Here is a 26,067-nt window from a genome sequence, read left to right on the forward strand (position 1 = left end):
AGCAGCAAATGTTAATGTATGCTGGGCTTAAGGATTTAGCTAGGAACTGATTCACCACAGTCTCTCAGTTGTGAGAGCCTGTTACCAGTAATTACAGGACACCTGAGGTGAACTTCATCATATTTATTCTGTACACAGACAAAAAAACAAAGACAAGAACCAATGAAAAGATCTAAAATACAGATGACTGGAACATGTGGTGATAGCAGTTTTGTAAAGTCAACAGACAGATCATATAAAAAATACTTCAAATTACGCTTTTTGTCAGAAAACGAAAATCACAAAGGACAGTCCATATTTTCACCTGCTGACACTTTTTTGGCAAGCTAAGACATAGATATTGAAATAATTTTTTCTGCAGATATGGAAGAATTTACTTGAATGTCCAAATGCGAGAGCTTTCCAAAAATATAAATAAGTATGTATTTATGTAGACAAAATAAATGTTCACAGGTTGAGCTAAAAAGCATGCAACACAGAGGCTTGTCAAAGGCTGGGGGAATTACGTCAGTAAGTCTTGGCTTGTTAGTTTTCACATCAGATCACATCAAGGATGTAGTTCCACCGAGGAAAGACCTTGATTTTGGCTTTGGATCGTTCATGAAGCCCAGTCGACCTCCTCCTGAGGTGTAGCTACTTGATGAGCTGCCACGCCCCCCAGTCTTGCTGCCTCGACCACCACGACTAGTCTTGTTACCATATGAGTATTGACTGAATGAGTTTCCACCTTTGGAAAAGCTGCTTCTGGAAGTATGAAATAAGCTATGTTATCCATATGCATATCCAAACATTTTCATTTCAACTGAATCTTTCTCTTCTATCGCTTTGATATTTATTTATTTATTTCATTGGTGTTTTACACTGTACTCAAGAGTATTTCACTTATACAACGGCAACCGGGCAAAGCCTGGGGAAACCCACGACCATCTGCAGGTTGCTAGCAGACCTCCCCACGTATGACCAGAGAGGAAGCCAGCATGAGCTGGACTTGAACTCACATCGACCGCATTGGTGAGCGACTCCTGGGTCATTATGCTGCGATAGCGCGCTAACCAACTGAGCCACGGAGGCCTCTTCGCTTTGATACATTAAAGAGTATGTGTGCTTGGGGTTTTACGTGCTACTGAACAATTTTTCATTTTCATTCATCAGGTGTGAGCACGAAAACCGTGCCTTGTGGCATGGCAGGATCATCTATTTCCACCCTGACCCAGTTACATTATACTGACACTAGGATAACTAGTTAGTGCTCAGCATCAAGCGAGGCAGCTACAAGTGTCATGTTTTAGATTTAGAGTTAAATTTAGCCTTTACAATGGTGAATAGTATGACTGGTCATGTGCATGGTATTAAGACATCACTCATTAAAGGATACATGGCAAAGTTCATCATGTTTTAGACCTACATGTAGATTTCATTTTGTCACTTTATGGGTGGCTGGGTTACAATATGGGTAGAGGAAAGCATACCTCAGCACTAAACTTGACAAAGCTTGATCCTCATCTACAGATGCAGAAAAGGTGCATGTATCTAGAGCTAGATTTGAACACGTGATCTCATTCATGGTCAGGTTCACGGGTAGATAAAACCACTGCAATCTTTTACATCACCACACCTAACAAAGCTGCTGGTGTACACGTAGTATAGCCGCAGACAAAGCAACAAGAGCTAGATTTGAACACATGATCTCATTCATGGTCAGGTTCACGGGTAGATAAAACCACTGCAATCTTTTACATCACCACGCCTAACAAAGCTGCTGGTGTACACGTAGTATAGCCGCAGACAAAGCAACAAGAGCTAGATTTGGACACATGATCTCATTCATGGTCAGGTTCACGGGTAGATAAAACCACTGCAATCTTTTACATCACCACACTTAACAAAGCTGCTGGTGTACATGTAGTATAGCCACAGACAAAGCAACAAGAGCTAGATTTGAACACATGATCTCATTCATGGTCAGGTTCACGGGTAGATAAAACCACTGCAATCTTTTACATCACCACACCTAACAAAGCTGCTGGTGTACATATAGTATAGCCGCAGACAAAGCAACAAGAGCTAGATTTGGACATGTGATCTCATTCATGGTCAGGTTCACAGGTAGATAAAACCACTGCAATCTGTTACATCGCCACACCTAACAAAGCTGCTGGTGTACATGTAGTATAGCCACAGACAAATCAACAAGAGCTAGATTTGGACACATGATCTCATTCATGGTCAGGTTCACGGGTAGATAAAACCACTGCAATCTTTTACATCACCACGCCTAACAAAGGTGCTGGTGTACACGTAGTATAGCCGAAGACAAAGCAACAAGAGCTAGATTTGGACACGTGAACTCATTCATAGTCAGGTTCACGGGTAGATAAAACCACTGCAATCTGTTACATCGCCACACCTAACAAAGCTGCTGGTGTACACGTAGTATAGCCGCAGACAAAGCAACAAGAGCTAGATTTGGACACGTGAACTCATTCATAGTCAGGTTCACGGGTAGATAAAACCACTGCAATCTGTTACATCGCCACACCTAACAAAGCTGCTGGTGTACATGTAGTATAGCCACAGACAAATCAACAAGAGCTAGATTTGGACAAGTGATCTCATTCATGGTCAGGTTCACGGGTAGATAAAACCACTGCAATCTTTTACATCACCACACCTAACAAAGCTGCTGGTGTACATATAGTATAGCCGCAGACAAAGCAACAAGAGCTAGATTTGGACATGTGACCTCATTCATGGTCAGGTTCACAGGTAGATAAAACCACTGCAATCTTTTACATCACCACACCTAACAAAGCTGCTGGTGTACACGCAGTATAGCCGCAGACAAAGCAACAAGAGCTAGATTTGGACACGTGATCTCATTCATGGTCAGGTTCACGGGTAGATAAAACCACTGCAATCTGTTACATCGCCACACCTAACAAAGCTGCTGGTGTACATGTAGTATGGCTGCAGATAAAGCAAAAAGAGCTAGATTTGGACAACTGACTTCTCATTAGTGAAAAACCAGTTGTTTGCTGGGATATCTCGGCCAGGAAAGCAATATGTCACAATATCATGGTGACACCTGTAAAGAATCAGCAAGTTTAGACATAAATAATGTTACCTTATTTCCGGTTATTCCAAATGACATGTATCCCAGCCCTTCTTAATACCTAACATTTCTATACCTTACATGTAGCCAAGGTAAATGTTTGGAAAGTTCCCCTTGGATATGTTGATCCTTACCCTTTGGACTTCTGTGCCCCATAGCTCCCACCTCCTCGCCCTCCACGTTTTCCACCTGTCTTCTTGTAATACTTCTGCAAGGGAAATCTCGATTAACTGTCACTGTCATCTACACGTGATGTATATATGTGTAACATCACACTATAAACAACTGACTGCAAGTAGATTTATCAAAGTTTTGACCTACACGGGGATACCCAAGGTTTTGCCTTGGACATCGACAGTCATCCCTTGCCTAATTAACTTTTACGAAAAAAGTTGTCAGAAATGTGACTCTAGAATTACTGAAACATTTTACAGATATTTGTAGAGTTGAGACTATTGCATATTGCCTGTACTAATCTCCTTTGACATTAGTTTTACTTCGGTGCAATACATATTTACTTATTACTTAAGAATGTTGAAGCTTAGTGAAGGTTCAATTGGCTGAGGCATCCATGGGTGATGCTTCAACTGAGTAATCCAGTAAGGACTCTAGTTAATCACTGTGGAGAAGATAAAAACATCTTACTATGTACAGGAGTATTTGGGCATAAAGAAACATATACATGTACAATATGTATGGTATTAATGACTTTACAAACAAAAATTTTACCTTCTTGAAGCCTGTCTTCTTCTTGCCCCTAAAAGATGTGTGGGTGGAGTTGGGGTTAAAGTAGGGAGAATCCCATTCATCCAGAGCACTGTCGTCTTTGATATCATCCTCAGGAGCATCCGGTAAACCTAGTTCAGGTCAATCAGTCATTTCAAACATGAAGCTTAGTTTTGGATATTAGGCATGACATATTTAAAATACAACCCTTCATTATGCAACAACAGCTACATAAAGCTTCTTTTTGTTATGGCTTAATATTTATAATCAACATTAAGAAATGTTCTATCCTTTGTGGAACTTGAACAAAAATCAAAAGAAATTGAATGGCAAGCATAGGCCTACATGTCATTTTAAAGATTTTATAACTGATATAGGTTCAAATGATTTGCACCTGGAAAGGAGGTCCATGTTAAATGTTGTGTTTATTTATTTAGTTAGGTATTAGTTTTGACTGGTCTTTTATGCCATCTCCAAGAATACTTCACTTATATGACAGCGGCCAGCATTATGGTGGGAGGGTCATCCGCAGGATGCTGTCAGGCAATCCACAGGTTGCTGGCAGGCCTTCCAACATCTACCGGAGAGGAAGCTAGCATGAGCGACAGCATTGTTGAGAGCCACTTGAGTCATTGCACTGCACGTACTGACACACTAACCACTGGGCCAGGAAGGCCCAAAACAGTGTTTAACGACAATATTTATTTGATCGGTGTTTAACGGTGTGCTTAAGAGTTTTTTCACCAACATCACAGCAATAAGGTTTATATGTGGAGGAAACTGAGACACCATAGTAAACCACCTGTCTTCAGGTGACAAATGACCTGACTAAGACATAGCCAAATCAGCAAAAGCTGGATTTGAATCTGTGACCTCACTGGTCAAGGGAGGATGATGAGGTAGCACCATAACCATAACCATGACATTATAAATTCATGCACCTATGCATGTGTGCGAGAATCTGCAAGAACTTCCCTCTACTTACTGGAGATGAGTGAGAGGTATTTGGTGGTGATTTCCAGAAAGCTGTAACATCCATACTTCTCATACTTGTGTTTGGTCAGACCAGTGATACGTTTCTGTGCCTCCTCATCTGTCAGAGGCAACTCCTCTGCCATTTCCCTCAACATATGGTTAGGGAACACTGTGGCATAGTTGTTCACATTGTACACCTTGGCTGCAAAGTTACAAAGCAGAGTTCAACACTGCACATTATACACCTTGACTGCAGGGTTAAAAAACACTTCAACACCTCACGCTCTCCACATTGGCAACAAATTCAAGAGAGAGAGTTCACATGCATGTCTTACTGGTGAAAGACAAGTGCTCTAATGCAAAAGGAAGACTGCTGAAAAATACTTGCAAGCACTGCATATTCTCACCAAGTCTCTACGAAAGGTGACGGAAAAGTCCAGAAGAAACTATTATTTACAAGTAACACCCCTTGTTTACATATACTGACCCGTCTCCTTGGCTTGCTGCAGAAGTTCCTTGTAACACTCTTCGGTCAGCTTCTGTTTATTCGTCTGCGTCTCCTGGCCTATCTTACTCACTTTACTGCCAGTCTTGTTGTGGATTTGAAGCTCAATCTAACAGAAATCAGACAGACTATATAGCATGATCGCAAATACACAAATGAATCTGAAGTTGAATGCTGTAACACACTGAAGGTACAGCTTCATCTACTTAATTACACTTCACTAACATCACACAAACATATCACATATCAGTAAACCCTCTTGATATAACATAGCTACGTAAATTCAATGTTCTCTGTTTTAATGCTCTAAAAAAAAAAAAAAAAACAGTGAATATATATTTTACTGCGTTACCAAGCAAACACTTTTCACAATGCAGCATCCACTCTGACACTAAAATATATCCTTAACAGGAGCACATTAAGACATGCAAACTTAAAAATTCATATACCGTTGTAATCATATTTTGTTTTATATATATTTATGTGTCTAGCTATAAACTTTAACTGACGAAAATTTATGTTCCATTCTTTTTATATATGACGGTTTCTTTGATGAACCAAGGGTTTTACTCATACTTACATGTATCTTCTGGTGTCTTATCAAAATCTATAGTTTTTACAACTGTGTTGATCTGACATAACCGACACTGTGTCGCAGGAGGCTTACAAATAAATCACCCTGAGATTTTGACAGTACCTTCAATTTGCCCTGCATGAGATCATTGGCCCGCTTTCCAGGATGGACATAGCACACTGCATGATCTTGAGCGGTGATAACCAGTTCTTCCATCAACACCCCCTCCACAATGAGCTTCCGTAATAAGCGCTCTACATCCTGCTTGGCGTACGCTGCGCCTTTTCCGTGTAGAATAGATCGATCATGACCCGCTGCCTTCACCTTAACATTCTGAGATCCTGTTGAGGAGATGATAACAAGGAGCAGGATTCAGGATCAACAGACAGATTCATACTCTGTTACTCTAGCCTAATGTTTGCATTTGTCTAATTATTAAAATTTATTTAATGCTGCACATAAAAATTTTACTCAAATGACAAGAATCAGTAAGTTTTACAGGCTGAGAAAACCAGAGTGTTCAGCATGAACCAGCAACCTGTAGCATGTACGTGTAACTGGCAAACTAACCCTTCACCTGCAAGCCTCCGTTTGCCTCATTGTGGGAACATTGAAGGCAAGACCTTCAAGCAGGGCAACCTGAACTCCCTGACAAGCGCGCTGACTGCTTAATGCCACCGAGGCTTTAAGAATTCGCTTTAATGGGATACACAATAAGCCGAGTCAGCATTTCAGGAGTTCAGCGAGTTCACGCATATATGGATGACACAAGATGGCTCTCGAAATCTAAAGCTGTTATATGACGAGATTTTACAATACTGAATACACATCCCACACAGCCGGGTCTGTTGGTCCAATGGCGCCTTTAACAGCCTCTGTAAAATGACACCTTTCAGCGTCGTCAGTTCGCAAGAATCCCCGCCCTCTCTTGTCTCAGCCTGCATGAACTTGAGAGATTCCTGAAACACTCACTCTCTGACTTATTGATGCCGACTGGTTAACAGTGAATGTAAACTTTCCTGGGTTAAACTCTGCATACCTAAAATTCAGCTAAGGCTAGGCATAGCCTGGACTTGCCTATCTCTCACACCAGCCAATCAGAATTGATTCTGTATCCCTTTAAGAGGACAGGGTCGAATCACTCGAAATATCAATAAAGCAGAATTATTCCATGGTACAAAATGCTGTCCTAATGAATTGTTCAGGATGGAACCCAGTCTTTATATGTCAATAATGAAATGAGTAATATGACTTTAACACAGGGTGTATAGATTTTGTTACCAAGACATGAATGAGGCAATCACCAACCTTTGAAGACTTCTGAAATGTGAAGCAGAGTGAATTGTCTCCCCCTGCCTGAGGTCATTTCCCGCACACCCTTCACAATCAGCTTAGCATCTTCTGTCACATCCCGAGTCTCAAACGAATTCTGACAAATTAATTCAGATTAAATATACACATTTTATCTCACTTTATACACTATAGTCACAGTAAGCATATTTTTTAATAATTATTGCTGTCTGGAAGTCTAGTCTGAATGAGGCTTGACCTGATTTCCTTCTCTTTCTTGAAAAGATTTTCTTAAGAAAAAAAACACAACTTCAACACCTTAAAATCATTGAGACCAAGATACTGAACTCTCAGCTTCAAACACTTATTCGTGTGATCTAGAGCAGTACAAAAATACTTTGCGCAAATTTTACCTGAGATTCACATGTGTCGCAGGTAGCACCTCTGTACACGTTACACTGTGTGCGGTCAAAGTAGTTCTCCCCAAAGTACTGGAGTATCTGAGAGCGCCGGCAGTCGGCCTGGTTCTCACAGTACCTCACCATCTGGAACAGGTTGTCCATGTGAACCTTCTTAGACTCATACGATGCATCTGTGTTCACTGGGCAAGAAAACAGAGGACATACTACAGGCTTACTCTGTATCACCCTTCAGGATACTGATATTCTGATAATTGTATTTTGCATTATCATTTGACGGGTTTAATGCACATATTCAGCAATATTTCACTTATTCGGCAATGCTGGTCAGGACTTGTGACAAGTAACTAATGTTGCAGTGGTTGTATAGCATACGACATATTGCAAGGATGTGTGACACCTTGTGACACCTTAAAAAATTTACAGTCGTATAACAGAGGACATGACTACAGATGTGGTCTCAACCATCCTTGGTAGTTGTATAGCAGACGGCATATTAACTACAGGCTTATTTTCTATCATCCTTTGATGCATCATGATGTCCTGGTAGTTGTGGTACAGGATACAGTGACTCCAGACCTACTCTCTATCATCCTGCGATGTCTCATGACATCAGGGTTGTTGTGGTACATGATACAGTGACTCCAGACCTACTCTCTATCATCCTGCGATGCCTCATGACATCAGAGTTGTTGTGGTACAGGATACAGTGACTCCAGACCTACTCTCTGTCATCCTGCGATGCCTCATGACGTCCTGGTAGTTGTGGTACAGGATACAGTGACTCCAGACCTACTCTCTGTCATCCTGTGATGTCTCATGACATCAGGGTTGTTGTGGTACATGATACAGTGACTCCAGACCTACTCTCTATCATCCTGCGATGCCTCATGACATCAGGGTTGTTGTGGTACAGGATACAGTGACTCCAGACCTACTCTCTGTCATCCTGTGATGTCTCATGACATCCTGGTAGTTGTGGTACATGATACAGTGACTCCAGACTTACTTTCTGTCATCCTGTGATGCCTCATGACGTCCTGGTAGTTGTGGTACAGGATACAGTGACTCCAGACCTACTCTCTATCATCCTGCGATGCCTCATGACGTCCTGGTAGTTGTGGTACATGATACAGTGACTCCAGACCTACTCTCTGTCATCCTGTGATGCCTCATGACATCAGGGTTGTTGTGGTACAGGATACAGTGACTCCAGACCTTCTCTCTGTCATCCTGCGATGTCTCATGACATCCTGGTAGTTGTGGTACATGATACAGTGACTCCAGACCTGCTCTCTATCATCCTGCAATGTCTCATGACATCAGGGTTGTTGTGGTACAGGATACAGTGACTCCAGACCTACTCTCTGTCATCCTGTGATGCCTCATGACATCCTGGTTGTTGTGGTACAGGATACAGTGACTCCAGACCTACTCTCTGTCATCCTGTGATGCCTCATGACGTCCTGATAGTTGTGGTACAGGATACAGTGACTCCAGACCTACTCTCTGTCATCCTGCGATGCCTCATGACGTCCTGGTAGTTGTGGTACATGATACAGTGACTCCAGACCTACTCTCTGTCATCCTGTGATGCCTCATGACATCAGGGTTGTTGTGGTACAGGATACAGTGACTACAGACCTACTCTCTATTATCCTGCGATGCCTCATGACGTCCTGGTTGTTGTGGTACAGGATACAGTGACTACAGACTTACTCTCTGTCATCCTGTGATGTCTCATGACATCATGGTAGTTGCGGTACAGGATATAGTGACTCCAGACCTACTCTCTGTCATCCTGTGATGTCTCATGACATTCTGGTAGTTGTAGTACAGGATACAGTGACTACAGACTTACTCTCTGTCATCCTGTGATGTCTCATGACGTCCTGGTTGTTGTGGTACAGGATACAGTGACTACAGACCTACTCTCTGTCATCCTGTGATATCTCATGACATCCTGGTAGTTGTGGTACAGAATACAGTGACTACAGACCTACTCTCTATCATCCGGTGATACAATGACTACGAACTTACTCTCTATCATCCTGCGATGCAATGACTACAAACTTACTCTATCATCCTGTGATGCCTCATGACATCCTGGTAGTTGTGGTACATGATACTGTGACTACAGACTTACTCTCTATCATCCTGTGATACAATGACTACAAACTTACTCTCTATCATCCTGTGATGCCTCATGACATCCTGGTAGTTGTGGTACAGGATACTGTGACTACAGACTTACTCTCTATCATCCTGTGATACAATGACTACAAACTTACTCTCTATCATCCTGTGATGCCTCATGACATCCTGGTAGTTGTGGTACAGGATACAGTGACTAGAGACTTACTCTCTATCATCCTGTGATGCCTCATGACATCCTGGTAGTTGTGGTACAGGATACTGTGACTAGAGACTTACTCTCTATCATCCTGTGATGCCTCATGACATCCTGGTAGTTGTGGTACAGGATACTGTGACTACAGACTTACTCTGTAACATCCTTCGATACAGTCACTACAAACTTACTCTCTATCATCCTGTGATGCCTCACGGCGTCCTGGTAGTTGTGGTACAAGACACAGTGACTCCAGACCTACTCTCTATCATCCTGCGATGCAGTGACTACAGACTTACTCTGTAACATCCTTCGATACAGTCACTACAAACTTACTCTTTATCATCCAGTTACAGGATACAGTGACTACAGACTTACTCTTCATCATCTTGCGGTATCTCATGACATCCTAGTGCATGCAGCTGTAGCACGGGACACAGTGACTACACTGCTCCCTCAAAATAACATGCTCATCCACACCAAAAAGATTCATACCATGTTATAATCGAATCCGCACAATGTTGAATCCTGACAAGGGAGATAATTTGTAATGGCTGGAATAAATAGATATCTGAACTTGACTGATGACAGTTGTATGATACAAAATGTACACAAGAATTTCGGGTAGTTGTGTTGAGTTATCCGATTTAATAAAACAATATAGTGGAACATTATCAGGTGTAAAATGATTTACCGCGCCAAGAACTGCCAAATGAGAGTCTGTTATCTCGAGAAAGGCAAACTTTAGACCTGCATGACAAGAATGTATCGAGAATTCTTTATTTTTTTGAATGGAATAATGTATTTTTTAAGAGAACAAACCTTAATCCATAACGCTTGACAATGTGTAAGACAACAAAGATGGTGACCACACACTGTTAGATTGCTGGACTGGTGACAACAAAACGGTCGCTCAAAAAAAAACACAAAGGAGGATTCTTGCCAAGTCATCGCAGGCTGAGCAAAGGTTACTCCAAAATGCATCTATTTCCATTTATATTTACATAACAGCTGAACAGATTGATAATGTTTTTCAACCAAATTCCCAGCGCTCAGGCAGGCAAGCCTCCTGGCGATTTGAAAAGCACATAACCTGTGAGAAGACTTCGAATAACTCTCCACCATTCGATGTTTTAGTAAATGTATTCTAAACTGAATGCACAAATGGGGAGGGCCATATACTAAGAGAATTCATAATTATGTGCAGAATGTCGCGCCACCAAATTACCTAAACAAGAGTGCAATCGTTGAATTTCATCAATAGAACTTTACGCTTTAGAAAATAAATGAACAACTTGGAGTCAACGGCAGAATCATGTGTGGAGGATTTTAACATCACGCAACAAGCGTGAAGGAAAGCAATTCAGCTGAAATTACATTTGTTCTTTGACACCTGCTCGAGCATGTCATTTTGTTTACCCACGTACAGTAGGATTATGATTGTCACCACAGTTCTCATTCATCAAATTATGAATTTACATGAATAAAAACTTGATATACACTCATTATTTTTAATATTATGGAGACGTATTTGTAACAATTTTTTACTGGTACAAAAGTCTGATTTTGCGGTGATTTGATCAGCGTAAATTTGAGGGAGCAGTGTACAAACATACTCTCTATCATCCTGCGGTGTCTCATCACGTTCTTGTAGCTATGGTACATTGACTGCAGACATATTCTCTGTCATCCGGTGATACAGTGACTACACACTTACTCTCTGTCATCTTGTGATACAGTGCCTACAGACTTACTCTCTGTCATCCTGTGATAGTGACTATAGACTTACTCTCTATCATCCTGTAATACAGTGACTACATACTTACTCTGTCATCCTGCTATACAGTGACTACAGACTTACTTTCTGTCATCCTGTGATACGGTGACTACAGACTTACTCTCTGTCATCCTGTGATGTCTCATCATGTCCAGGTAGGTACAGTGCAGGATAGAGTGACCACGGACTTACTCTCTATCATCCTGTGATAGAGTGACTACGGACTTACTCTCTATCATCCTGTGATACAGTCACTACAAACTTACTCTCTATCATCCTGCGATGTCTCATCACATCCTGGTAGTTGTAGTAGAGGATACAGTGAGCCAGCAGCCCGTCCCTTCCTGCCCTGCCAGCCTCCTGGTAGTAACCTTCCACAGACTTGGGTAGGGAAAAGTGGAACACAAACCTCACATCAGGCTTGTCGATACCCATACCAAATGCAATTGTGGCACACACAACCTGAAATAATACGTAAATCAGAAGTTACCTCAATATACCTGGGGGCAAAACAGAGTCATAACAATTATAATATGGCCCATGAGAAAATCACATACAGTGCCTTCTTAAGTTAATGTAAATCTTTAGTTGCTCCTCTAAAAACAGGACAGCTGACAACACTGAGTCGTTTGTGATCAACCTTTCATTCATTGTTGTTGTTAATTTGAGAACTATCAATGTTACAAGTCCGTTTTGACCTTATTAAAGTAAAATACACAAAGTATGTCAAAAAGGTACAAAAACTTAAGCAATTTCAGCCACTGGAAAATGACATATTCAAATTAAGCAGAAATCTGTTGGAGTTCATGGCTCTCAAAATTTTGCACATTTCTGGTTGGATGCATTCTATACAGACAAAACAAATCAGTGATTCGAAGAGCTGATCGATTAAAAGGGTGCTATTAAAAGTAGTAGTTTGCAACATAACAAAAGAATTTGAAAATTCAAATGTAACAACAGTCTCGCCTCACATTCCTTCCCGTACCTTACAGGCGTCACTGTTAATCCACTTCTCCTGCACAGCCACCCTATCACCATCACTCAGGCCAGCATGATAGGCCTCAGCCTTGATTCCTGCACGCCGTAGCTCCTGAGCTGTAGAGTCACAATCCTTCCTGAGAAAACACACCACAACATTCATTTTAGATTCATAGTCTGTGAGGTTGTGTCATAATGTGCTCATCTTTTCTCACAATCTCTTTTTTTTTCCCCTTCCAATTAATACTTATCCCTACCCTAATTCCTCAACCTTTTCGCATTGAAAGAGCAACTTCAAGTGCAATTTAGGAACATTTTTAACTTGTTTTTGGAGAGGAAACATCACTAGTTGGATTGGCCAGTTTCAGGGCTTCACAAAAAGTACAATCAGCCCACATAGAATAATGCCTTAAATAAACACTTTGCAAACATGCGAAAAGATTACAGTATTTATACATAATGACTATCTAACCAGCATACAGGTGCACAAATTCAAATTAATTCTTAAAATTCTGATGATGTCCCTATTCTCTGAACTCTTTCGGTTAACCATTCCACATTATCTGTATGAGCTCACTGTGGTTGCCAGTCATGGTAGATGAGCAATGATAATTGCTCTGGCAGCCTGGGTTAGCACAGATTATTACATTGGCACTATTATGACTACATGGGATAATTCTCCCAACTCTCGTCACTAACGACCAGCCACTGACTCAAACTGCGTGCTTGACATCAGCTCCCATTGGTTCACCTGGGTCAGCTGGTTTACTTCACATGAAAACTTGACTGACGTTGATGTATACTAAAAGTGAAATATACATTAGATAAATAACTAAATAAATTCTGCCTATGGAATAGGAGATTCACCTGGATAGACAGTAGACAATACCACACTCTCCCCTGAAGACAGACTGCATCATGTTAATCATTTCAGAAGTCGTGGATTTCCCTTTCTTTGGCAGGACTCGATACTTTAGGTTTGGACGATTGAAGCTCTGCATAAACCTTCAACAAATGTAGGAAGATACTTGCATACATAAACAGAACGCACATACATGTATGTAACTGTATATCCGTGTAAGCAGTCATTGGAAGACCATCTCAGTGGCCTAGCTCTTAGAGTGTGTGCCTTGAAGTTGGGAAATCAAACCCTGGTGAGGTCACACTGAATACTTTAAACACTTGCTTGTGCTCAGCACGGATAGGTTACAGCAAACAAACAGGACTGGTTGGCCAGGTGTCAGTATAATGTGAATGGGTGGGGTTTCATGCCTGGCGCTTTGGCATGATACTTTGGTGTCGGCAGTGCTTTAGCACCAAGGACTCGTCCTGCCACAAGACACAGTAATTGCACACACACCAAATGACGACTCCTTGTCATATGGCTGAAAAATTGTTAAGTACACTATGAGACTGAAACCATTATGCCTAAAGTGGCACTATAACATTAGAGACAATACAGCACTATTAGAGTAGGTCTATTACAATCACATCGTTACAGTAGTACTATTATAGCAGCAATCAAGTTGAGGGACTACATGTGGGTATATGGGAACATCTAAGCAATACAGAGGATCTACTGTGTGATAATATATCATCCAAATTCTCGGAAAATGGGTAAGTGTTACACTTGATAGCTACAAAACATACTACTGTGACACAAAATCTTGCTCAATATTGCCTTTGAGGTATGCAAAAACGTTCATGTCCATAGTTCATGATGTATACAATTCCACAAAGAATACTGGGTTGTAATACTTTCTGTTTTACTCTTGGTAACCTGAGCCCCATTTCATTAGCAAATATATATACTGTTAATGTAGATTCACTAATGTTTGTTTGCCTGACCTAAGATTTACAGCCACTTAACAAAAATGTTATTTCAATCAGCAGGATACGTTTGATGTTATAATCTGAACTACGCTGCCTCACCCAAGTATTGTGTGACTTTGAACTTTAATATAGTATTTGGATACGGATAAATGGTTCTGCATTTTTTCATAGATGGTAAGAGCAGAATGAAGATGCCAAGGTATGATTTTTAAGGTCACTGCTTGTGAATGGACGTTTATTCCCACCATTTCTAATGTTGTCGCATAAACCTATTTACCATTTTGGATTGTGCATGGAAAGTTGATGTATGATATCTTTACGGACACGGGGCGTGGCAGTGGCTGTCAAAGCCATGGTGGGAACTCCTTCAAACCTCTGCCGTAACACATTAAGACGCTTGTAGTCAGGGCGGAAATCGTGACCCCACTGTCAAAGAAATGAAAAAAAAAAAGTTCAGGTTTAAACTCTCAAAAAATATAGAACCACAACATAGTCCCAAAACATCAGATATGATGCCTCATCCCCACGAGTAGTTGACATTTCCAGTTACATGTATGCAGAATGCCAAGGCCAATTCAGCACGTGTAGGAAGATTGCCCGGTGAATATTTTGAAATTGACTGTAAATGATTTTTAATTCGCGTGGTACTAACATTTGCGGATTTCGTGGCAAACACATTTCTGCGAAAATGAGTGCCATTGGATATAAAGCCCATGTAAGTAATTTATTAATGTAGCATGCATTACAGTTATAAATTCGTTAACAAGCACTACAGTTCTAATACTTTTTCAAACACGTTAATTAGAAACACCAAATTAGAATGTATTCCGACATTCACAAATCCAACTTAGTTGATAGTCAGTTAATCTCACTTTCTTTTAAGGAGGCTTATCTCCGTCTAAGTATTGTCACAACGTGACGTTGTTGTTGTTGATTTATTGCCGCGGTTAGACATAAAAATCAATAATTTGTATTGTTGGTGTGTACGTGATACAATACACATACGATGAGAAACGCTGTTTCTTTATCGACTGTACTTGTCTTCCAGTCAGATCACCTTTCCGACGTCCCTGCTACATTGCTCAGAGGTTTTCGCACTTCAAACTTCCTTTTCATAATGATGATTTCTGAGAAATTTACTCAAATCTGTCACAGTTCACTCAAAGTTTCACCCACACTGCTGATGCATGTGAATTAAACAGTGGGATTTATTTAGGGCTATAACACATTTAATCTTTCGTCGTCTCCCGGAGTGAGTGACATAAATATTTGCTAACACAGCAGGTAAGGGCTTCATCTTATAAAGATTAACAGTCTTCAAAAGATTAAAAGCTTAGGAGGATCAACTTCCTTTGTCTGATCAAGTAACTATATTGTATAGAATTTTTGTCACATCTTACAGGCACAAACAAGTTTAAATGATAACATTGTTACTTGAATGCTTGAGTTGTTTTATTACTTGACGTTTTCTGTCTTGTCAGTTGTCAAAAAATTCTGTTAAGATCCGCGAAAGTTGATTCCCGCGAATGTGTCTTCTTACCAAATCTGTGAAAGTTTATGCCCGCAAATAAAAAGACATTTACAGTATGTTTTCAGCATCACAGACAGATTCAGGAAAGTGTGTAAGAGCAATAGTACATGTATACCTGTATATTAATGATTATGAGACTGTGGTTGCTACATACCTGACTGACGCAGTGGGCCTCGTCAATGACAAACCTGTCTAGCAATTTACGCTTGTACAAGTGTGACAGAGCATTTAGCAACTTCTCACTGGCACTCAGCTGCAAAGATACATCACACAGGTACACAATAATCTTCTATCAACAGCTTCTCAGCTGGAAAGACACATCACACAGGTACACAATAATCTTCTATCAGCTGCTTCTCAGCTGCAAAGATACATCACACAGGTACACAATAATTTTTCAACAACTTCTCACAGCTGGCACTCAGCTGCAAAGACACATCACGCAGGTACACAATAATCTTCTTTCAACAGCTTTTCACAGCTGGCACTCAGCTGCAAAGACACATCACACAGGTACACAATAATCTTCTATCAACAGCTTCTCACAGCTGGCACTCAGCTGCAAAGACACATCACACAGGTACACAATAATCTTCTATCAACAGCTTCTCACAGCTTGCACTCAGCTGCAAAGACACATCATACAGGTACACAATAATCTTCTATCAACAGCTTCTCACAGCTGGCTAGCTGCAAAGACACATCACACAGGTACACAATAATCTTCTATAAACAGCTTCTCACAGCTGGCACTCAGCTGCAAAGACACATCACACAGGCACACAATAATCTTCTATCAACAGCTTCTCACAGCTTGCACTCAGCTGCAAAGACACATCACACAGGTACACAATAATCTTCTATCAACAGCTTCTCACAGCTGGCACTCAGCTGCAAAGACACATCACACAGGTACACAATAATCTTCTATCAACAGCTTCTCACAGCTGGCACTCAGCTGGAAAGACACATCACACAGGTACACAATAATCTTCTATCAACAGCTTCTCACTGCTTGCACTCAGCTGCAAAGACACATCATACAGGTACACAATAATCTTCTATCAACAGCTTCTCACAGCTGGCACTCAGCTGCAAAGACACATCACACAGGTACACAATAATCTTCTATCAACAGCTTCTCACAGCTGGCACTCAGCTGCAAAGACACATCACACAGGTACACAATGATCTTCTATCAACAACTTCTCACAGCTGGCACTCAGCTGCAAAGACACAACATACTGGTGCATACATGTAATAATTTTCTGAAGTTGAAGAACCACTAGATCTATGAGAAATTTGACTGCAAGTTTAGGGCACTGCACACAATTAAAAACAGATTTATTTTCCAATTTTCTTGGATAAGCCTAAGGATATAAATGTACTACAGCACACTAAAGAAATTCCAAACTGAATCACTTAACTATGATAACATTTACTTGTAAGAATATAATACACAGCTTGGTACCTTTTCTGGTGTGACGTACAGCAGCTTAATGATTGGTTCTTTCATAAAGATTTGTCTGTAGATCATGTCAGCCTGAGCGACATCCACATCACTGGACAGGTGGGCAGCTGGGATCTGCAGTAAAAAAGACACCAATTCATTTTATACACACTTTCTTTTGGGGGCCTCCGTGGCCGAGAGGGTAGCACTCCAGCGCAACGCAATGACCAAGAAGCATCTCACCAATGTGGTCACTGTGAGTTCAGTCCAGCTCATGCTGGCTTCCTTTCCGGCCGTACATGGGACGGTCTTGCAGCAACCTGTGGAGGGTTGTGGGTTTGCTCTGGGCTCTGCCCGGTTTCCTCCCACCACAATGCTGGCCGCAGTCGTATAAGTGAAGTAATCAAATAAATTTTCTTTGTCCTCTTTAAGCGTTCTATCCTGTTACAATCATGTGATTTCTCTCAAATTTACCTGCCATCAACATAATTTCAAGAGTAAATTTACCTTTCATTTTTGAGTATGGCGAGAAACACCAATGAAGTAAATAAATAAATAAATTTACCTTTCAAACGAACTTTGAAAAGATGTTTTCCACTTATTATATTGTTTATAGCAATGAAAGACAAATAAATTAGACTATCATTTATTTTACCAGGGGTCGAAATAACACCTGTCTACCTCAGTTAAATCTTCTTGAGTAGAGCATGAAACACCAGTCCAACAAATAAATAATAAAATGTGAAGTTAATATTTATAGTCCCGATTTCTTCCTATCCCCCAAAAGTGTCCAGCTTTAGAACCGCATTGCTAACTTTTCTTGCTTGAGGGATATGCCTGGTGTCGCAGGTGTAAAGGGGAGCAACTCTAAACACACACATACTGAAACGCACACAGGCCCGATGCTTTTCCTTGGTTGTTTCCCTTGACTGGGAGACTCATGCGTACACTAGTATAGACTGATCTCCTGTAAGTAAGTTTCGTATTGATGATCAACTGTGCATAAGTCCTAGTCCCGACAGAATCTTGAATAAAAAGGGAACTGCTACTGAAACCAAATATTATTATAACACAGTAGACTGATGTTGCTTCGCCAAGGTGGTGATGTTGACGGAAAATAGTTTTGCTAAACTGAAATTACATGTTCGCAAAATGCAACAATGGCCAATGGTAGTGCTAGCACAGAATAATTTCTAAAAGTCAGACTGATGGGGGGTAGGTAGATACCTGTATGTGACAGGTACAAAAAAATCTACCTGTCTCTATGACAGGCAGTTTTAAAGAAACATTTCTACCCCTGTTTTACTCACACCAAAGGATACCAGTCGCTGAACTTGATCTTGTATCAACGCTCTTAAAGGGGAGACAACCACAGATACACCCTTAGTCACAAGGGCTGGTAACTGGTAACACAAACTTTTCCCACCACCTACAGAAAAGAAATTTGTGTTCATAAATCCGCCATTAACCGTCTACATATACAAACATTCATCTGATTTGCTGAATTCAAGGCTCATGAGCACAGGATATGTTGTGGAATATTAAGGTGAAATTTGTTGTAATTGCTGTTAAAGCATAAAGCAGTCCCCTTTTATGACTCTGCTGTGCATTTTAATCTTTGAGAAAACAGCTATGTTCATATTACTACCAGGTGTTTCATATAAAAAAAAAATAATAAAAAATCTACCTTGAAAAGAAAGAAATTTTATTTCACAGCAAAAGTTGGCTAAAAAATTATGAGTGGGCTTCAGAGTTAATTATGGAATTCACCTGTAGTAATTCATTTTACCTGTTGGCATGAGAATAAAGGTATCAAATCCTAAGAGAGCTGCGTTGATAGCTTGTAGCTGGTTGGTGCGGAACTGCCGCAGCCCAAAAATGTTTTTGAAGACTTTCAGCATGTCATTAGAATGTGGATAAGAATTGCCATCAAACTCCCCAGTGCTGCCATCATCTTTGTCATTCTTACTGAACAAAGGCTGGTAAGAATCTACAACAAAACAGCCATCAGGCCATCTTTAAAAATATGTTCGTTGGGCCTAACACAACGGACCCCTAAAAATAGCCCTACTGTAAAGTTTTTCTTTTATTATTTTTCTCTTATTTTTTCAAAAAAAAGAAGACTTTTTTCATAACTTGAACAGCAAAAAGAAATCCTTTACGACAAAACCTTATATTTTAAGGATGGCCTCATGTTAAGACATAAGATTTCTAGACATAAATCTGGGTTTCAGATCATCATAGATAGAAGTGTAGGAAGATTTCCTTTCATCAAATATATAGGACTGTGGCACATTTACTAAAAAACTAGATCAACTGATAAAACAGTGCATAAAGTACATGAATACCACAAGACATTTAATTTTGAAGTTCATGCTGGCTTCCTCTCCGGCTGTATGTGGGAAGGTCTCTCAGCAACCTGTGGATGGACGTAGGCCATCTGATCTACCTGAGCCACATTTTGCATGATTTCTTCTCACCATAATGCTGGTGACTGTGATATAAGTGAAATATTCTTGAGTACGGCGTAAAACACCGATCAAATAAATAAATAACTCTTAAATTCAGGGTGCTTGGCCATAAAATATTCACTGCAATGATATGAAAATCAGCATATTAACCTTGATTGAAAAAAACATTAAACAGAATTTCCAAAACTTCTTAGGTAAAAAGCAAACCTTGGTTGCTAGATCTCTCACAGAACTGTTTTGATGGGGTATTCTTGGATGACAACATGGATGCATCTGCAAAACATATATTCTCAATTCAGCTTCCACAGGCTAGAGATTCAGGTTGCCCAGATATTAATATCAAGTGAGTGAGCGAGTGCTTGGGGTTTTACATTGTACTTAACATTTTTTCAGTCATATGATGACGAAGGAATCCTTAAAAGTGCATGTAATGTGCTTCCTTGTTGCAGGGCAGATTTCCACCACTCTCTTATCTAGTGCAGCCTCAATAAGACACCTTATCAAAGGCCGGTTAGGCACCCCGCCCAAGCCATTATACTGATAAAGGTAAACCAGTCGCACTATTCCCTTCATGCTTAACAATATCAATGCTGAAGAAATATTGATAGGTAATATCACAAACTTGTCATTTCACCATACCAAAACCTTCTGTTGCTTCATTAAAATTGTCTGGGCAAGAGTCGGGTAAATTTTCTAGCTCTTTGTCAAAAGTAGATTATGTAAGAAGACTCTCATATGTTTACATAACAGAGAAATTACCTGTGTGGGTAAAGCAACATGATGTACCCTAAAGCAAGTTTCCTCCAAATCATAAAGATATATTTACCCATTCAGTCATAGTGAGCCATACAAAAAGTTGTGAGTTGCAACTCAGGTCCTAGTTAAACTTACGACGTATGACCATTTCAGAAACCTGGTAAGACTTATGATTTCACATTTACAACTTCAGATGAGTTAGCGAAATGATGCCTGCTGAGTCCTTACACAAATGACAGCCTAAATACCCATACCTTTTTTAATCTGAACAGTGTGTTGAGAATGAGCCGGAGATGGTTTTCCCTGGTTTTTCGTCTCGTAACGTTCAGCCATGTCTATGAGGTTTTCCAGATCATCCTCAAACTGGTCAGAAAATATCTGGGAATCAAACACATCATCCATAGGGAGACTGTCCTGAGAACTGGCAGTGGGAGTCTGAGCATTTGAAATGGATGTTCTGTTGTTGTTGTTGTTACAGTAAGAACTTGAGCTTGACGTTTTCGGATATTTCACGTTATTTGGTTGGAAATCTAATCGCTTCTGAGGCGTCTCGGGCTGAGACGATATATCTGGCAATTCATCATCAAAAAAGTCCTTCTTGGAAGGCAACTGGTAAGCCTCTGAATTTCTATTTGAGAAGCTAACTTTTTTGGGTTTGTTTGTAGATGAAGAGTTTGATGGCTGTAAGTTTTGCACAAAGTCAACCTGAGCCTGTGTGAATGGAGATTCCCCCTCGAAGAAGCTATCCCCACACGGAATAGGTGACCCTTTAGTCATGGAAAGACTCGAAGCATTGCACCGACTGACCGGTGGTGTGGGAGCTTTGGACTGACAGAAAGGGATGTCTTTGGAAACACTAGCCACAGGTGTTGAGGTAGAGTTTGTCCCTTGTACAGACATGGAATTCCAGGACTTCTGACAACCAGCAGAAGGAGTGCTAGGCTCAAGTCTATTGGCCACAAATCTCAGCGCGTCTGAGGTAACAGCTTTGGGGCATGTTTTCTTTTCATTCGAACAAAATGTTAAAGAGCCCAGTACAGGGAAGTCCATGGATTTGTCTTTAATCATTTTCCTGAAACAGACACATAACAATATACAAAGTAGTACAATCCAAAATACAGCCCTGTAACACAAAATACAGACACATTACAATATACAAGGCAGTACCATCCAGAATACAGCCCTGGAACACAAGATACCTGACACATCACAATATACAAGGTAGTATCGTCAAGAATACAGCCCTGGAACACAAAATACCTGACACATCACAATATACAAGGTAGTACCGTCAAGAATACAGCCCTGGAACACAAAATACCTGACACATCACAATATACAAGGTAGTACCGTCAAGAATACAGCCCTGGAACACAAAATACCTGACACATCACAATATACAAGGTAGTATCGTCAAGAATACAGCCCTGGAGCACAAAATACCTGACACATCACAATATACAAGGTAGTACCGTCAAGAATACAGCCCTGGAACACAAAATACCTGACACATCACAATATACAAGGTAGCACCGTCAAGAATACAGCCCTGGAACACAAAATACCTGACACAAACATAAGTTGAAGACAATATGTTTAGCAGTCTTCAGCACAACAGAATACAATAAGCTTGTCATAAAATGTTTGGGTAGAGTCATGGGTAAGGAAACCATTTTAAAGATTAAAGAAACAGCTAAGCTGTTGCCAAGAACATACTTACAAAATGCAGCCTAAGAGAGGGAAGTTAAACTTGACAGCACCCCACAATGACTCTCACCAATGCAGCTCAGACTGGCTTTCTTTCCAGTCTTGTGTGGGAAAGTCTCCCAACAACCTGTGGATGGTTGTGGGTTTATCCAGGGCTCTGCTTGTTTTCCTCCCACCATAATTCTTGCCGCCATTGTATAATCGAAATATCCTTGAGTGCAGTGCAAAACACCAATAAAATAAATATATAAATCAAATTTGAACATTTGACTTAATATCTCATGCTACATTTAAATCACAGCATCTTTATTCTCTCTAACTCGGCTTTAGTTTTCAGCTGAATTTCCAGCACAATTTTGCATTTTTACATCATTAATGTATTACAGTTGTACATGTACCTAGCTCCAAGTAGCTTCTGAAGCCTCTCGTAATTGTCCCAGGTGACACTCATTAAGTCTGACATGCTGATCCGGCCAACAATATCACACACCTCATCCATCACATGTAACAACAGGTGACGAGTCTCCTCCTTGTAGGCGTGGTCAACCTGTGATGGACAGATGTCAGGTTTAGTCATCTGAACACTGTTTCATAGGTGAACTGCATATGAACTTAGCTTTAGATATCTCTACCTTTGCTCCAGAAGAGCTATACATTCTCATATTTACTTTCCTAGGAGTCGTACCAGAATTCTACTGTCTAGCACCCCAGGCATTTATCGTGTGTCTCCTTTGAGACTTGCTAAATTAATAAAGGTGAGGCTGCCTAGTGTAGTGTGCATATTTGTGTAGGTCTGTACTTTCGCATTGCACATGCACATTACATATAATAAATAAATACTGAGAGGAAGGTGAAAAAGCCCAACACATTACTACTAGTAAAAATAACAAGAGACAAGATGACAATATAACCTTTGTGACACTTCTTGACAGCAATGGATGATTAACAAAATCCTCCTCTACTTGATTACTTGCATTATCTGCACCTGAAAAGATCACAAACTACATTAAATTTCATTATTAGAATGATATTTAGAATAAAATATACAGCTACTATTAAATTTGATTCCCTCCCAAAAAGACCTGACTAAGGTTTTTTCTGCATTAACCTGCACATAGCTATAAACAAAATGCAGTAAAAAAAGGAATGAACCTTCCAGGTATATTTGAAAGCTAATAATACCCATGTATGCATGACTTTTAACATGTTACAATATGTGCTGGGTATACTAAATTTTTTAAACCAGAATAAAGATTTGAAAGAACCCCCTGCAACCACTAGCACTAACCAGAGTCATGATTTGGGTTATCTCCCCCTGGATGGACTCCAGCAGGAGGGTCCATAATGGCTGCCTCATTATCTTCATCATCACTAACAATGGCTGCTGGTCGTCTACGTTTTGTCTGATGAACTACATCCTCCTCCTCTTCAGAATCCTCCACCACATCCTTTAGATGTAAAAAAAAAAAAAAATCCGTTTAGTCATTTGACTATCGCAAACTGCACATGAGCTGTTATTTGGGGATAAGAATAAACCTTTGACACAGGAAAAGATTTACAGTTTTACACTAAAACTGCAAAGTTCACACCAACATACAGGAGCTGGCGATCCATACCACTACATCAAATATGCTTATTTACACAAAATCAATGCAAAGTACACTAATTCTTGAACAGAACAGAAAGCGGAAGAGAAAAGCAAACTTGGATGTCGCTTAAGGAAGTTAACATTTGCATTGTTGAAATGAAATTTTCCATAAATTCTACACAAACCCAACATTAGATTAGTATCAAATAAAAGCATGATGTTTCAAACGACCTATTTGAAAACATTTCCTCCCCTTAGTAGGCACACATTAAGCCACATTCACATGCTGGAGTTGTCAAAATCTACAAGCTGTAGAAAATAGCTTTGGATTGGTTGAATTCGGAGGGCCAACGAAACAAATCACACCATGTTACAGTAGGTTTAGGGTTTTATGGAAAATGATCAATCCCACAAGTCAACAGTGGTATCAGCTCATACTTCTTAACTTGATGGGTTTCTAATTGTCATTTAAAAATTCTGTTAAACGGTATTATCTGGAAGAAAAGTTAATCCATGAAAAACAAAATGTTGCTCAGCAAACTGCACCCATAAACTTTGAGAAGAGCATACAGGAAGTATATCTCACCTCTGGCACCTTGTCAGTTCTGACCTTCAAACTTGATCTGGGTGATTTTTCTGATAAATAGATCATCATCAGCTTAATCAGAAGATCTACTCTTTCAGAAAATGTAATAACAAACAAAACAACTATGTTACTACAATATGGGCAATATATATCTCTATCAAGGTGATATATCATCAGGTATCACACACTTGTACATATAAAAAAAATAATTTATTGAAGACAATAAACACGTCATATAGTACAAGATCTTAACCGGTGCAGTATGAAAACTACATGTACTCAAGTCACAGCCAGTGTCTCACTGGTGCTTGTTAAGATTTTTTATCATTTTTTTTTTATTTTAAGTATAGGTATGCAGACGATATTGGTGGAAAAGACAAACTTAAGACAGTGCTGTCTGGCCAGGGTGTGTTGTTGACGGCCTGTTGTCATCAAGGTCGCAAAGATAAGGAGGGTTGGGGAATTTAGACATCCCTGACCAAGGCCATGACTGAACTACTCACTCAGAAGTTGACTTTGTCTGATTGAGGTCTCTGCAAAGTCATCATCGTCATCCAATGACAGGTCCACTGGTAGAGTAGTTCTCTTCCTCTTTAGCCCTGACTGAAAACTACCTGGCGATCTGAAAACCATTTGGTAAACTCTATAAAAGGCTTTACCTTTACTTTAAATACTCATACCTATCAAGCTCACTAGTTCATTTACTTATGATTTATTAATTTATGACGTTCTCTTATATCAGTTTTGGGTCACAGAATATTTTTTAAAATCTGTTACACTTTTGAGCAACAATGTTTTTTTAACAAAGTTTTTTATTCTGAAATGGTCTTTATCAAAAAACTTTTGTGTGAGTAGATTTGCATTCCAGATCGCTTAAGATTCTCCGCCACACAAGCCTGCTTTAACTTGCACAGACAAAATCACTGGGGTTTACAGTGATATAGCGTACCTGTGAGGAGCCACAGCTGCTATAGGGCGAGGTCCTGTGTGTCCTGCAGCAGGTTTGGAGCTGCCTTTGGTGAAGGCTGTGATGGACGATTGTAACATGCTGTTCTAATATTCAAAAATAATCTTACAGTAGTTGTGTAGACATGACTGAAAAAAGCACTCATGATTATGTGCTATTTTCAAAAACCAAATTATATGATTCAAAACATTACATCCACATATAATGTGATTCAAAGATACTCCCTGTGTGCATTACATAGAGAGGGCTTCTGAAAGCTTCTGTACCTTTTCATTACCATCAGGTATAATTTGCATTTTAATAATGGACGAAAATTAAGCAAAACAAAAAAGTAGGAGGATTAGTATAATATGTTCCTCACAACTACACATTACTTAACCCAAAATGCAAACTTGACCTCTAGCATGCCTCCTAGGTTTTTACCTTTTTGAGCTTTGATCCAAGCTTTGGTCCCAAGTGTGGAGCATCCTGT

The 26,067-nt window shown here is 40.0% G+C and overlaps 1 protein-coding gene across 1 annotated transcript; it reads right to left on the minus strand.

Moving 5' to 3' along the window:
- Positions 1–220: 220 nt before the first annotated feature.
- Positions 221–26,065, minus strand: LOC135472289 (recQ-like DNA helicase BLM). Its single transcript, XM_064751732.1, has 25 exons — positions 26,019–26,065; positions 25,578–25,681; positions 25,132–25,250; positions 24,629–24,678; positions 23,743–23,902; positions 23,366–23,439; positions 22,853–23,001; positions 21,002–21,819; positions 20,199–20,264; positions 19,310–19,510; positions 18,831–18,949; positions 17,542–17,655; positions 16,225–16,323; positions 14,817–14,965; positions 13,574–13,711; positions 12,714–12,843; positions 11,995–12,190; positions 7,596–7,783; positions 7,201–7,321; positions 6,016–6,233; positions 5,301–5,427; positions 4,824–5,015; positions 3,842–3,969; positions 3,247–3,320; positions 221–744 (listed from the first exon to the last, which is right to left on the minus strand). Exons 2-25 carry the CDS (start codon positions 25,673–25,675, stop codon positions 543–545), a joined length of 3,930 nt encoding a protein of 1,309 aa, XP_064607802.1. The 5' UTR covers positions 25,676–25,681; positions 26,019–26,065; the 3' UTR covers positions 221–542.
- Positions 26,066–26,067: the final 2 nt, after the last annotated feature.

The sequence above is a fragment of the Liolophura sinensis genome, chromosome 8 (assembly GCF_032854445.1).
Source record: "Liolophura sinensis isolate JHLJ2023 chromosome 8, CUHK_Ljap_v2, whole genome shotgun sequence".
NCBI classification, from domain to species: Eukaryota; Metazoa; Mollusca; class Polyplacophora; order Chitonida; family Chitonidae; genus Liolophura; species Liolophura sinensis.

Bases quoted from the DNA above. Each gene is read 5' to 3' on its own strand.
- LOC135472289 (XM_064751732.1), bottom strand. From the start codon at position 25,675: ATGTTACAATCGTCCATCACAGCCTTCACCAAAGGCAGCTCCAAACCT. The intron at 24,679-25,131 runs GTGAGTAGTTCA...TCTATTTATCAG, and splicing joins CAGACAAAGTCAACTTCTGA to AAAAATCACCCAGATCAAGT. The intron at 20,265-21,001 runs GTATGGGTATTT...TATGTTTTGCAG, and splicing joins CACTGTTCAGATTAAAAAAG to ATGCATCCATGTTGTCATCC.